The sequence below is a fragment of the Carassius carassius genome, chromosome 6 (assembly GCF_963082965.1).
Source record: "Carassius carassius chromosome 6, fCarCar2.1, whole genome shotgun sequence".
Taxonomy (NCBI): Eukaryota; Metazoa; Chordata; class Actinopteri; order Cypriniformes; family Cyprinidae; genus Carassius; species Carassius carassius.
The window spans coordinates 40,939,365-40,954,575 of NC_081760.1; the positions used below are offsets into that span (position 1 = coordinate 40,939,365).

Genomic DNA, 15,211 nt, shown 5'->3' on the forward strand with positions numbered 1-15,211 from the left:
TCGGCCCAGATCCGGTCCACATCTGGCACCCGTGGAAAGATGATCTGGCCCACATGCAGCGTGGAATGATTGCACTTGGGCGGACCGCTCCTGTTTGCCAGAACTGAGCCACAAGCAGGCCATAGCAATGCCATATGTCAGCCAAGAGTAAAGAAATTAACCAGAACTGGACCTTATCTGAGCCACAAAATCTGTGTGTATTAAATATGAAATAATTTCAGCCTTAATAAGCCAGTTAACAAGCAGAATCACTGAAGGAAAGAAGAGAACAGAAAAACAGAAGAGCAGAAACACAAGAACTACAACTGACTTCAGCCACAACCTTAGATGAAATCAACTGAAGATAAAAGAAGACATGAAATCTCTCAAGATCTCAGCATAGGAGGATTAAACAACTCCACAAACAGCTTTACCAGTTTATCTTATTACTAACCAGATTGACTTTATTTATGTTAGACATCTACAAAAGTTTTTTTATTGAGAATTAACATAGGTTTAACTCTAATGTGTTTCACCATAACAGTGATTAGTGTTTCCATTAGTTGGGCTCTTAATTGGGCTCTTATTATATAGTTCGGTTTTTTTGGCTGCTGTGACGGGTGTGTTTGTTAAACACATTTGCAGCTTCAAAGAAAGCTAGAGTGACATGATATCAAGTGTCGGTTGTTATCTGTTGATGGTTTTTTAATCATCATGAAGTACACTGGTTCATTGATGTTTTTTTTTAATCAAACAATTATGTTGTTCCAGTAATACATTCATATTACAAACCTTGTGTTTCTGCCGCATGAGATCCAGCAGTATTATAACAATCAGTTAAGATATTTAAAAAAAAAAAATGTAACCTATGCTGACACACACAGATATAAACAATCAACACATGAATCTCAATAATGGTTACAATCAAAAATATTTAGATAAACTGATCAATTCAGAACTTCACTGAAAAGCTACTGTCACAACAAAAACAACAGCAAAATATAAGCAAATATTTAGAATTAAACAAAATAATAGGACAATTCAGCTGCATAATTTATTCATGTTGCAATGCATGCTGGGAGTTGTGTACTATGCTAATACCCAGCATGCATTGCAGCAAGGTACATTTGATTGTCACCATTGTTGAGATTCATGTGCTGATTGTTGATGTCTTTGTGTGGCATCATATATTAAATCCTTTATTATCGTTAAAAACTTCTAATTGATTGTTGTAATATTGCTTGACCTCATGCTGGAGAAACACATTGTTTGTGATGTGAATATATTAATGAAACAATTGTTAGATTTAAAAAAAAATTTTAGCTTTAAAAAATAGCTTTCTTTGATGCCGCAAATGCGTTTAACAAACACACCATCACAGCAGCCAAAAAAGACTAAAAATAAAATAAGAGTTAATAGTGCAACTAATGGAAACGCTAATCACTGTTATGGTGACACACATTAGAGTTAAACCTTTCTTAATTCTCAATAAAACTTTTGTAGATGTCCAACAGAAATAAAGTCAGTCTGGTTAGTAATAAGTGAAGCTGTTAATGCCGTTTGTGGAGTTGTTTAATCCTCCTCTGGTGAGATCTCCAGAGATTTAATGTCTTCTTTTATCTTCAATTGATTTCATCTAAGGTTGTGGCTGAAGTCAGTTGTAGTTCTTGTGTTTCTGCTTATCTCTTTCTCTGTTCTTTTGGCTCAGATAAGGTCCAGTTCTGGTTAATTTCTTTACTCTTGGCTGACATGTGGCATTGCTATGGCCTGCTTGTGGCTCAAATCTGGCAAACAGGAGCGGTCCGCCCAAGTGCCATCATTCCACGCTGCATGTGGGCATCTTTCCACGGGTGCCAGATGTGGGCCGGATCTGGGCAGACACAATGTTGCTATGTGGGAGGGCTCTCACATATACAAAAAGTATGCTCTAAACAATTTAATGACATAATAAATTATTAAATTAAACTTTTTTTTATGGACTATGACAATAGAATTCAGTTCTGTTTTTTTTTTTTTTTTGTATTTTTATAATGAATGCGTTTGAGTTTGAGTCCTTCATGTCCTCCACCACTCTCTGGAGAAATTTGGTCTGTACAGTGGAAGTCAGTGTGGTCCGATGTTTGGTTCTTCAAACTCTGTGTTGTGTTCCTCAGAAGAAGGTCATCCAGGTCTTTAGAGGAGTCAGTGACATGAGTGTGTTTCTTCCACAGGCGTCTGATGGGCGTCAGGCTGCTATGTCTGCTGTGTCTGGAGTCTCTGGCCGTCAGCAGCGTGGGGTCAGATATCTCACATCATTACTGACCTCCGAGTCCAGAGAATGTCTTCAGTTCGATCTGGTCTGCCAATAAAATACAATACAATGACCAATACGAGGTCAGGCGCTCAGCAGATGTGCATTTCTCTCTTGCACTGAGCTGAAGTGGTTGTTAAATTCAGACTGTCTGTAGGTTCGTCATTATTCGGCCACGCGGTGGGTCTCTACAGATGCTGAGGCCTATTTCCTGGGATGGCCGCGATGGCCTTCAGACGCCTCTATCACTATATATCTGGAGCCAATGAAGAGGGTTTGTGTTCACGTCATAAACACGACCACAGAGGAAGACTGCAGTGACCAACAGCTGGCTGTGTGTGTGTGTGTGTGTGTGTGTGTGTGTGTGTGTGTGTGTGTGCGCACGTGCGTGCGTGCACGAGCGTGCGTGCACGAGCGTGTGTGTGTGCAGGTGTGAGGTTTGAGATGACAGCTCCGGTGCTCGTTGAAGTCCCAGAGGAAGTGAAGATGTGGGAACCAGCCATTTACACGCTCAGCTTCCTGCTGCCATCAGCCTATCAGGAGCGTCCGCCCACTCCCACCAACGACAAGGTCAGAGCCCCGAAGCCAAGCCCCTGCAGACATAGAACATAATACTGTAGCTCTACACAACAATACATCTAGTTACATGCTGCTGCTTTGTCATCTTGGTTGTATGTAGATTTATCTAGGTATTATTTTAATATTTATATTTAAATGTCATTTTTAATATTTGTTAATATTATTTTAGTATTTATTAAAATTTAAATTTATGCATTTAGCAGACGCTTTAATCTAAAGTAACTTACAGTGTATTCAGGCTATCAATTGTTACCTATCATATGTTCCCGGGGAATCCGACCCACAACCTTGCGCTTGATAACACAATGCCCTACCAATTGAGCTACAGGAACACAAATAATAATTGTTATTATTATTATATTTTAAATACTAAAATAATAATATTAATAAACATATTACATATATAATACAATTAATATTTAATTTATTCTTTAAAAAATACTAAGTAAATTATTACATTTATTAATGATTCAATCAATTATTGATAAAATATTAATACAAATATTTCAATAAGTTTTATAAATCTTTGTACTGTTTTATTTATATTACTTATTTTAATATTTTAAATAATTCTGTTTCACATTTATATTTAACATTTTGTATCACAGCATGATTATTTCTGTTATTAATTCTGTTTTATTGTTGTATGTATGAAAAACAAACTTAGCTGTATTTCTCTGACATGCCGGACATGGATGTGTATGTGAGGAGTTACAGTGGCTGGATGCTGTCAATCACCTCCCGAGTCCTCAACCACCTGCTGAGCAGAGCACTGCTTAGAGCCCACGCCCACTTTAACCACACCCACCACTATGCCGTGGGCTACGACAGCTGCACACACACACTTTAACCACACCCACCACTACACTCTGGGCTACGACCGGTGCACACACACACACACATGCACACACACACTCACATTTTAACCACACCCACCCCTACGCTCTGGGCTACGACAGGTGCACACAAACACACACACACTTTAACCACACCAACCACTACGCTCTGGGCTACGACAGGTGCACACACACACACACACACTTTAACCACACCCACCACTACGCTCTGGGCTACGACCGGTGCACACACACACACACACACACACTTTAACCACACCCACCACAACACTCTGGGCTACGACCAGTGCGCACACACACACACACACACACTTTAACCACACCCACCACTACACTCTGGGCTAAGACAGGTGCACACACACACACACATACTTTAACCACACCCATCACTACACTCTGGGCGACGACCAGTGCACACACACACTTTAACCACACCCACCACTACACTCTGGGCTAAGACAGGTGCACACACACACACACACTCACACTTTAACCACACCCACCACTACACTCTGGGCTAAGACAGGTGCACACACACACACACACACACACACTTTAACCACACCCATCACTACACTCTGGGCGATGACCAGTGCACACACACACACACACACTTTAACCACACCCACCACTACGCTCTGGGCTGCGACAGGTGCACATACACACACACACACACACACACTTTAACCACACCCACCACTACACTCTGGGCTACGACAGGTGTGCACACACACACACTTTAACCACACCCACCACTACACTCTGGGCTAAGACAGGTGCACACACACACACACACACACACACACTCTTTAACCACACCCACCACTACGCTCTGGGCTGCGACAGGTGCACACACACACACACACACTTTAACCACACCCACCACTACACTCTGGGCTGCGACAGGTGCACATACACACACACACACACACACACACACACACTTTAACCACACCCACCACTACACTCTGGGCTACGACAGGTACACACACACTTTAAACACACCCACCACTACGCTCAGGGCTGCGACAGGTGCACACACACACACACACACACACACACACACTTTAACCACACCAACCACTACACTCTGGGCTACGACAGGTACACACGCACTTTAAACACACCCACCACTACGCTCTGGGCTGCCACAGGTGCACATACACACACACACACACACACACTTTAACCACACCCACCAGTACAATCTGGGCTACGACAGGTGCGCACACACACACACTTTAACCACACCCACCACTACGCTCTGGGCTACGACAGGTGCACACACACACACACACACACACACACATTTAAACCACACCCACCTCTACGCTCTGGGCTATGACAGGTGCACACACACACACACACACACACACACACATTTTAACTACACCTACCACTACACTCTGGGCTATGACAGGTGCACACACACACACACACACACACATTTTAACCACACCCACCACTACACTCTGGGCTACGACAGATGCGCACACACACACACACACACACACACACTTTAACCACACCCACCACTACACTCGTGGCTACGACAGGTGCGCACACACACACACACACACACACTTTAACCACACCCACCGCTACGCTCTGGGCTATGACAGGTGCACACACACACACACACACATTTTAAGCACACCCATCACTACGCTCTGGGCTATGACAGGTGCACACACACACACACACACATTTTAACCACACCCACCACTACGTTCTGGGCTACGACAGGTGCATACACACGTGCACACACACATACACACACACACACACATTTTAACCACACCAACCACTACACTTTGGGCTACGACAGGTGCGCACACAAACACTTTAAGCACACCCACCCCTACGCTCTGGGCTACGACAGGTGTACACACACACACACATTTTAACCACACCCACCAATACGCTCTGGGCTATGACTGGTGCACACACACACACACACATATTTTAACCACACCCACCACTACGCTCTGTGCTACGACAGGTGCACACACACGTGCACACACATTTTAACCACACCCACCACTACGCTCTGGGCTACGACAGGTGCACACACACACACACACATTTTAACCACACCCACCACTACACTTTGGGCTACGACAGGTGCACACACACACACACACACACACATTTTAACCACACCCACCACTACACTCTGGGCTATGACTGGTGCACACACACACACACACATTTTAACCACACCCACCACTACGCTCTGGGCTACGACAGGTGCACACACACGTGCACACACACACACACACACACACACACACTTTAACCACACCCACCACTACGCTCTGGGCTACGACAGGTGCACACACACCCACACACACACACGCACGCACACACTCACATTTTAACCACACCCACCACTACGCTCTGGGCTACGACAGGTGCACACACACACACACACACACATTTTAACCACACCCACCACTACACTCTGGGCTACGACAGGTACACACATATACACACACACACACACACACACACACACACACTCACATTTTAACCACACTCACCACTAAGCTCTGGGCTACGACAGGTGCACACATATACACACACACTCACATTTTAACCACACCCACCACTACGCTCTGGGCTACTACAGGTGCACACATACACATACACACACACACACACACACACACACATTTTAACCACACCCACCACTACACTCTGGGCTACGACAGGTGCACACATATACACACACACACACACACACACTCACATTTTAACCACACCCACCACTACGCTCTGGGCTACGAAAAGTGCGCACACACACACACACAAACACATTTTAACCACACCCACCACTACACTCTGGGCTACGACAGGTGCACACACACGTGCACACACACATACACAAACACACACACATTTTAACCACACCCACCACTACGCTCTGGGCTACGACAGGTGCACACACACATACACACACACACATTTTAACCACAGTAACACTTTAGAGAAACAGCTTTCATTAATAAATAATTAACAGACTTTATATAAGATTTAATGGGTCATTAGTTAAGAAATATTGAAAGAGTTAGAAACGTGAGAAAGTGTGCTTGTTAATGTTTGCTAATAAACTTATTAAACATAAGATAATGTTCAAACAAATCATTATTTCATTTAAGTGACAAAGCTTGAGCATTTACTGAAAACCTACAAATGATTTTAACAGATGTTATAAAATGAGTCAAAGCTTGTTTTAATGCTAGTATTGAGGTGTGATACGGGTAGGTTAGGGACAGGTTTGGTGGTTTAAGGGTTGGTTAAGGGGTCAGCTGTGTACAGTGGTTACCCACTGTGCAAAGTTACGTCCAGTGGATGTCTTTTTATGTCTTTGCAGACGTTGAAAAGACGTCCACTGAGGAGCCAGAATGAAAGTTTTTATGACATCTTTTTTTGACGTCTTCTGTACGTCTGATTTAGACGTTCAGAGAACCTACTTACAAGGTTAAAAAACTAGTTCAAAAGTGGTCAGTAGAAATATTTTCAACATCATTTAAGGTTCATTTAGATATAATTTATACTGTTTCTGGACCAAATCAACAGTCTCAGGATGCATTAGATTTAGATGTTATTTCAATGTAATTTCCAGACACTGTGTTTGTCCTAAAATCAAGAAATTTAAATAATCTTCATGAAATAATGAAATAACTGATGATTGAGCATGTGGTAAAATCAACTGCAAATCAAAGACATTAAATCTCTGAAGATCTCAGCAGAGGAGGATCAATTTACATCATTTACATCAACATCATTTGAAGTCACCATTGTGGTGGACAGTGTTTGGTTTAGTTGGGATCTTGGTCCTCATGCTGCTTGTGTGAGCTTTTCTCTGGCTGTTATAACTGTGTGTTATAAAACACTCTTAAGTATTAAGATCAAGCGTTATTATCTTCCTTTTAATGGTGATTAAACTATAGCACAGTACGTTATTAATGACTTTTTCATCACCAACAAAGAGCTGATAACACCTGAGCTCTCTTAAATGTGTCTTTCTTTGCTACAACAACAGTGTTTCACAAACACACAGTTATAACAGGCAGAGACAAGCTAATACAAGAAGAATGAGGACCAAGATCCCAACTAAACCAAACACTGTCCACAACAATGGTGACTTCAAATGAATCAAATATCAACATTTAAACCACTGTTAATTCTCAATAAGAGCTTCTCTAGATGTCTGACAGAAATAAAGTCAATTTAATGATTCTCATGTTTGTGGAGATGTTTGATCCTCCTCTGCTGAGATCTTCAGAGATTTAATGTCTTTGATTTGCAGTTGATTTTACCACATGCTCAATCATCAGTTATTTCATTATTTCATGAAGATTATTTTATTTTCTTGATTTTAGGACAAACACAGTGTCTGGAAATTACATTGAAATAACATCTAAATCTAATGCATCCTGAGACTGTTGATTTGGTCCAGAAACAGTATAAATTATATCTAAATGAACCTTAAATGATGTTGAAAATATTTCTACTGACCACTTTTGAACTAGTTTTGAACCTTGTAAGGAGGTTCTGTGAACGTCTAAATCGGACGTACAGAAGACGTCAAAAAAAGACGTCATAAAAACTTTCATTCTGGCTCCTCAGTGGACGTCTTTTCAACGTCTGCAAAGACATAAAAAGACGTCCACAAGACGTCAACTGGACATAACTTTGCCCAGTGGGAAATTTATAAAGGAATAGAGTTCAATCTGTTTATATGACAAAAGAAAGTATTTTCTTTTAAGAATGATTTGTTTCCCAATTTATTTAAGGTTCAAATAATTATCCTGTTTAATGATAGACTGAAGAGTAATAAACTAATGTGAATGCTGAGGCAATAAAAACATTTTCTGTACCAAAATTACAATCTATGACTTTAACAAGCATTGGTAATCATTTATAGTTTCCACTTTAGATTGGCTACTGCAAAAACATGAACATAATTAATAGACTATTTGTTAAGATGTGTGAATAGAGGTCTCCACAACAAACAAAGACCAACAAATGAAGATCATAAGCATTTTCCATTTACATTAAATAATCATATGTTAATTATTAGGTATGTTTAGTTAGTTCATTAGTAAACATTAACAAGAACATTATCTCATATTTCTAGTTATGTGAATATATAATTAATGACCTGTTAAGCATTATATAATGTTTGTTATGATTTAGAAATGAAAGTTATTATAAAGTGTTACCTAAAGAAGAACATTTATAAACAGTCAAAGGTTTAGGAGAGTGATATTCCTACATAATTCATGCAGTTACACAGTTAATAAAGAAGAGGAAGCCCTTTGGCATCCATTTGGTTGTTTTATATTTTATTTTTAAGAACTTTAATGTTTCTTAAACACAGGTTTGATCTTCATGCTGATGGATTTCATACCGACTTTGAAATTCTTCCATGATTTCCAAAAATGTCCAATGATACCAAGGATGTCATCTTCACCCCATAAATACACACCATTGGGGTTTGTACCGAGGTGGTCTCTGTACCAAAATCCCCCGAGACGCTTTTTGGCACAGTTATCTACAGAGCCATCTTGGTCTTTGTCAAAAGTGGAGAACTTCTGTCCGTTATTGAACAATGAAGAGTCGCCTGCAGAGAAGAAGAGCATCACTAGGGACAGTAACTCAATGGTTCTCAAATGGGTTTTCATGAGTATAAATGAAAGTTTCCTACCTGCTCCTCGGTTACTGCACAGCAAAATCCCCAGTGTTAATTTAGCACTCTGAGTGTGGACTCATATAAAAACTAAAGCAGTGTTAAAAGTAACACTGAAGCAGAGTTGAAGTTAATGAGATAATTAAGAAGTTAATGGAGTTATGAGTGACCATTATTGAAGACACCTGATGTTAACAAGCAGACTCACCAAACGAGAAAATCACAATTTGTGTGTCACCATTATAGTGGTCAGTGTTTGCTTTAGATGGGATCTTGGCTTGTGGCTTGTTACTTTTAAAATTTGTTAGGCAAGCCAAGAGCAAAAGTCATCGGGTGGTAATGATTATGTTTTAATGTAATTGTTGTTTGACCTGAGTTACTGAACTAATTTACAGTGTTTTCTCTAAAAAAAATTCCATTATTGATTGTAACTGCTTTGATTCCACAATGAAAGAGTCTGCATTTTCTATACATTTTGTAGCCATCTTTTGCAAGTGATTCTGATTTATTTATTTTTTTAATTAAAGAGTCTTTATTTTAGGCACACACAGATAACAAGAATCAGCGTATGAATCTCAACAACGGTGACAAACAGCATATTCAGAAAAACTGATCTATTCTGAACATCACAAAACTAGATACTAAAAATTCACATAAAAACAGCAAAAGTAAAATATAGTTAGAATAAAAAGTTAAAAAGACAGTTAAGCTCATAATTTATTCATGCCGCAATGCATGATGGGAGCCATGGATGTGTTTTTATTGGCTACAACATGCTTTTTTGATGGTCACCGTTGTTGTGATGCTCATGCTGATTCTTGATGTCTGTGTGTCTAAACTAAATAATTTTTTCTTTATGTAGAACTAACTTTTAAAAACATGTCATATTATGCCAAAAATGATGGATTGCTATCTTTTTTTTCCACTTAATTTATGTATACATTAATGAACCCTGAACTCACGCATTCAGGTCACTCCATGAGAATTAGTTCAAGCCACAACCAATAGCACACATGATTGCCTTTGCTCTGGTCTGTATGTTATAATTCTGTTACCACAGCCCCGCAAAGTCTAAAGTAAATAACTGAAGGTTCAAGATCCCAACTAAAGCAAACACTGACCACTATAATGGTCACACACAAATTGTGATTTTCTTGTTTGGTGAGTCTGCTTGTTAACATCAGGTGTCTTTAATAATGGTCAATCATAACTCAATTAACTTCTTAATTATCTCATTAAATTCAACTCTGCTTCAGTGTTACTTTTAACACTCACTGTTAAAAATCACTGTAGAAAACGGCAAAATTTTGACATTAACATACTGTTTTTCATTAAAACAGTGCATTTTGGATAATATTTATCATTTTCGAGAAGGTAGCCTGCTGCTATATATCGTAAATTAACAACGTTCAAAGTCGACACTCAGCGGCTGTGTTTCAAATCACACCCTACACCCTCATTCACTATTCCCTACATGAGTTTACTAATATAGTCCACCTGACAGAGAGAATTAAAACTAATTAGTGAATTCAGACACTGATTAACAGCTGCTGTTAACGAGCAGAATCACTTAAGAAATGAGAAACAAGACACACACAAGAACTACAACTGACTTCAGCCACAGCTTTAGATGAAATCAACTGAAGATTTAAACATTCAACAAACAGCTTTACCAACTTCACTCATTACTAACCAGACTGACTTTATTTCTGTCAGATCAGAGATCAAAAGATCTCATTGAGAAATACAGAGATTTAGATGATGATGTTTTACTGTTTTGTTTGACGTCACCATTGTGGAGATCAGTGTTTGCTTTAGTTGGGCTCCTGACCCTTGACTTTTGTACTTCAAATTTTGTGTTATTGCTCTATTTGTATCTTTATGATATATCTGTTACAGCAATATTGCTTTTGATGGTCACGTGGTTATGGCTTTTTTAGTCAGGCATGATCTACTAGACTTTAAGTGTTGCTATAGTAATCAAATATGCGTTTTGTGTTAAAATATTGAACTAATCAATTTTATAAGATTGTACAGTAATTTGATAATATAGAAAATATTGGATTTAATGACCATTTGTGTCAGAGGTGGGAGTTTCAAGTCACAAGCAAGTCTTCAAGTCATATCCAAGTCCTCAAAGGGTTAAATTTAATGAGATAATTAAGTGACTAATTAAATTAAGATACATTAGTGATGAACATCTGCTGTTAACAATCAACATCACTGAAGTAAAGAGAACAAAAGAACTACAACTGAATTTAGCCTTCAACTGAAAAAAAAACTCTATGCCACCATAATTGTGGTCAAGGTTTGCTTTAGGTAGTCTTTTGACCCTTTGACTGATTCAAAGCAATTTGATTCAAAACAATTGCAATATTGTTTTCGCAACAAACATGTATGCATTGCTGAATCAAACCTTGCAGTAACAGATGATCTTATGCTATTTCTGTTTATAACTCATGGTGACTGAACATCATGAAATAGTCTTTATCTTTGGTTTGTTGGCTATTTCTGTCTAAATTTCATTAAAGGTTTTTTTTTATAAGCGAAATATTCTTAACAGTCTTTCATAACTTAAGGCTCAGCAGTGTTTTTATTTTGCTGTAGTATCAATAAGAGAAGGGACACGGATTGGATCAGAAATAGAGTGTTTGTTCTCGTCAATCTATAAACAACAATACCAGATTTTTTTCTCTTCTGTTGACTTTTTTTTTTTTTTTTTTTTGCTGTAACAAGTTCCAAAAATGCATTGCTACAGCATGTAAAAATAAAAAAATAATCCTTAGTTGTTTAAAAGTCACGTTCAAGAGCCCAACTAAAGTAAACACTGATCTCCATCATGGTAGTGAAAAAAAACACCTTAACCTATTTAACTCTCAATAAGATCTTCTGTAGACATCTGACAGAAATAAAGTCAGTCTGGTTAGTAATGTGAATCTGGTGAAGCTGTTTTAGGAGTTGTTTAATCAGATCTTGAGAGATTTGATGAATTCTTTTATTTCAATTGATTTCATCTAAGGCTGTGGCTGAAGTCAGTTGTAGTTCTTATGTTTCTCTTTCCTTCAGTGATTCTGCTTGTTAATATCAGGTGTTCATCACTAATGCTCAATCATCAATTAATCACAGAATTATCTCATTAACTTCACTGATTCAGTGTTACTCTAACACTCTGTAGTGTGCACACATTAAAAGTGTTCATTTAAAACTGAGGATTTTGTTGTGGAGTTTAAAGAGTTAAAGATTTAAGATGAAGGAAAAAAAAGCATGAAACATAATTTAACAGTAATAAACTGTAATTCATTTACAGGAAACAAACTGTAGAAAAACAGTAATTAACTGGCACCCCTGTTTTTAATGGTTGCCAGCAAAAAAGTATTTTTCTACAGTTTGTTTCCGTTAAGTCAAGGAATCAATTTACCAAATGAAAAAATTTAATTTAACTAAAATATTTGTGAACATCCATAGAAAAAAAAGTTATGCAAAGTTATACACTGATAATGAGAGTATCAGAATCAGAATCAGAATCAGAATCAGAATCAGAATGAGCTTTATTGCCAGGTATGTTCACACATACGAGGAATTTGTTTTCGTGACAGAGCTCCGCAGTGCAACATAACAGCGACAGAACAAAAAACACAATAAGGAATAAAAAATACAAAAAAATACAAATAGGTGGGTAAGGATTGACAATATACAAATTGACAATATATGGCAGGTATATTAAAATGAGCATTTATGTATGTGAGTAAATGCTGAACTCAACTGTATTAATGTGTGTTTGCACAAGAGAGATCTGTTAATGTAGTTTTGTAGTTCACCATTGTGCTGGAGAGTAGAGCCTGTGCTTCAGTCAATGATGAGACACAAACACTGATCTTCTGCTGCTTTATATATAGACAGTAAATGTGGAGCCACTGATACAGTGGTGATCTCTGTGTTAAGTACTTCAGCACATACATGTGTGCTATAGCTGACAATGAGCTGCAGTGATTTGAGAAAAAGTCATGCATTTAGTTTCTTTACTACTACACATTAAGTGTTTGCAGTTTTATATTAAGAAATATTAATTCTCAGTGGACTCAAATGAAATAAGTTCATAGTACTAACATCGTAAGAATGCTAGCATTGGAAGTGAAGTTAATTTCCATTGTAGTATTTACGGTAAAATACTGTAAAAAATAAGAGTGGTAAATTAATGGTTGAAATTAACAGTACTTTACTGGCACCCCTGCTGTTATTTTACATTACTGTTATTTAACGGCACAATTTTTTACAGTGCTGCTTTAGTGTTTATATGAGTCCACACTCAGAGTGTTAAATTAACACTGGGGATCTTGCTGTATGAATCCTGAAACATGTATATTGTACCCATCAGCTTCAGGACCAACAGAGAAGGACGAGTACAGAGCAAAAACTTTATTTCCTTGAAAGTCCTCCAGATCCACTCTCAGCATGTACTTGTTCTTACGTGTCAGCTGGTACATGTTCTCCAGCCCTGATCATACACACACACATGAAGAACACGTTCACCAAACACTGGACATGAACACACACACACACACTGTGAGATCTTACCCAGCCAGTATTCTCCCTCCACATTCCCAAATCCTCTCTTGTACTGATCCCACGGTCGATAGAAATCCACAGTGCCATCCATTCTCCTCTGAAACACCTGTGATGGGTTTATATAGAATAAATTATTCATAATGAATGTGCTGATGTGTTTTTGATGATCTAGAGTCACATTCATACCGTCCATGCTCCGTTGACTTCATCTTTCCAACCTGAGATCATCTCACAGTAAACCCAGACAGGAATATCTCCTGCTGGATAGATGGAGTAAATCCTACTGGCTGATTCTCCTGAATAATAAAGGTCTGAACAGTCTTTTTCATCCTGACTGCGTTCATTCATCAGCACAACCGGAAGAAGAGCAACTAAAAACACCAACATCTACAGAGACAGAGAAAGAGATGAACATCACACTGACAACATCTCTAGAAATGTAGAGTTATTGATGAACTTACTGCCATCTTCTCAATCTTTTCTCAGTAGTTCACAGTCTGACATACAAACTTTTTATCTGTCAGATTGTCAGACTCCTCCTTTGTGTTAAAATAGACATTTACATTACAAAGACACATATTTTGGATGCAAATTAAATTCAAGTTTAAAATGTAGTCAGTAGATGTATGTGCTGGGTATGCTGTGTAGATGCTGATGCTTTTCAGCTGTATTATTCATACTATTCTTATTATTATTATTATTATGTTGGCTTGGCAAAGCCAACATACTGTTATGCTATTTAAACTTCTCCTTCTTCTTCTTCTTCTTATTATTATTTTTCTGAGACTAAATTCCAAACGCTACTCCTCCTAGGGCTTTAAAGCCACAAGCCCCAAACTCGGCAGACACCTGCGGGATAGAGCAGTGCTTGTTGCTATATCTTTTCAGACTGATCAGAATTAAAGTTTTTTTTTAATTAATTTTTTAAGTTAATAATACATTACCCATAGACTTACATTGTCTGAGAAAAATTGCGCCCCTACAGTTGCAATACCCGGGAGAGATTTAGGGGAGGAGTCGGGTTTCGTTTCACTTTTAAACCGGTTAAAAATACAAGTAAGTTAAATAATAAAATTTCCCTCAAACTGACAAGCTAAACCAACATATCTGATTATTAGAGGGGCCAGTGCTCATTAATAATTGATTTCTGGGCAGAGAGCAGTCAGAAAGACGAGAGAAGAATCACGGCTGGTCAGCTCAGGCATTGTCTCCACGGAGCTCAAAACGAGCGAATTTATTCTT

General features: G+C 38.5%; 1 protein-coding gene and 1 pseudogene across 1 annotated transcript in view; both read right to left on the reverse strand.

The window, feature by feature from the left end:
• Positions 1-14,465, reverse strand: part of LOC132142906 (microfibril-associated glycoprotein 4-like) — a 97,939-nt gene extending 83,474 nt beyond the window's left edge. Inside the window, exon 1 of the mRNA XM_059553104.1 lies at positions 14,431-14,465. Coding sequence (XP_059409087.1) covers positions 14,431-14,436 — 6 coding nt within the window. The 5' untranslated portion in view covers positions 14,437-14,465. The remainder of the gene's footprint in view (positions 1-14,430) is intronic.
• Positions 9,075-14,371, reverse strand: LOC132142106 (microfibril-associated glycoprotein 4-like; annotated as a pseudogene).
• Positions 14,466-15,211: the final 746 nt, after the last annotated feature.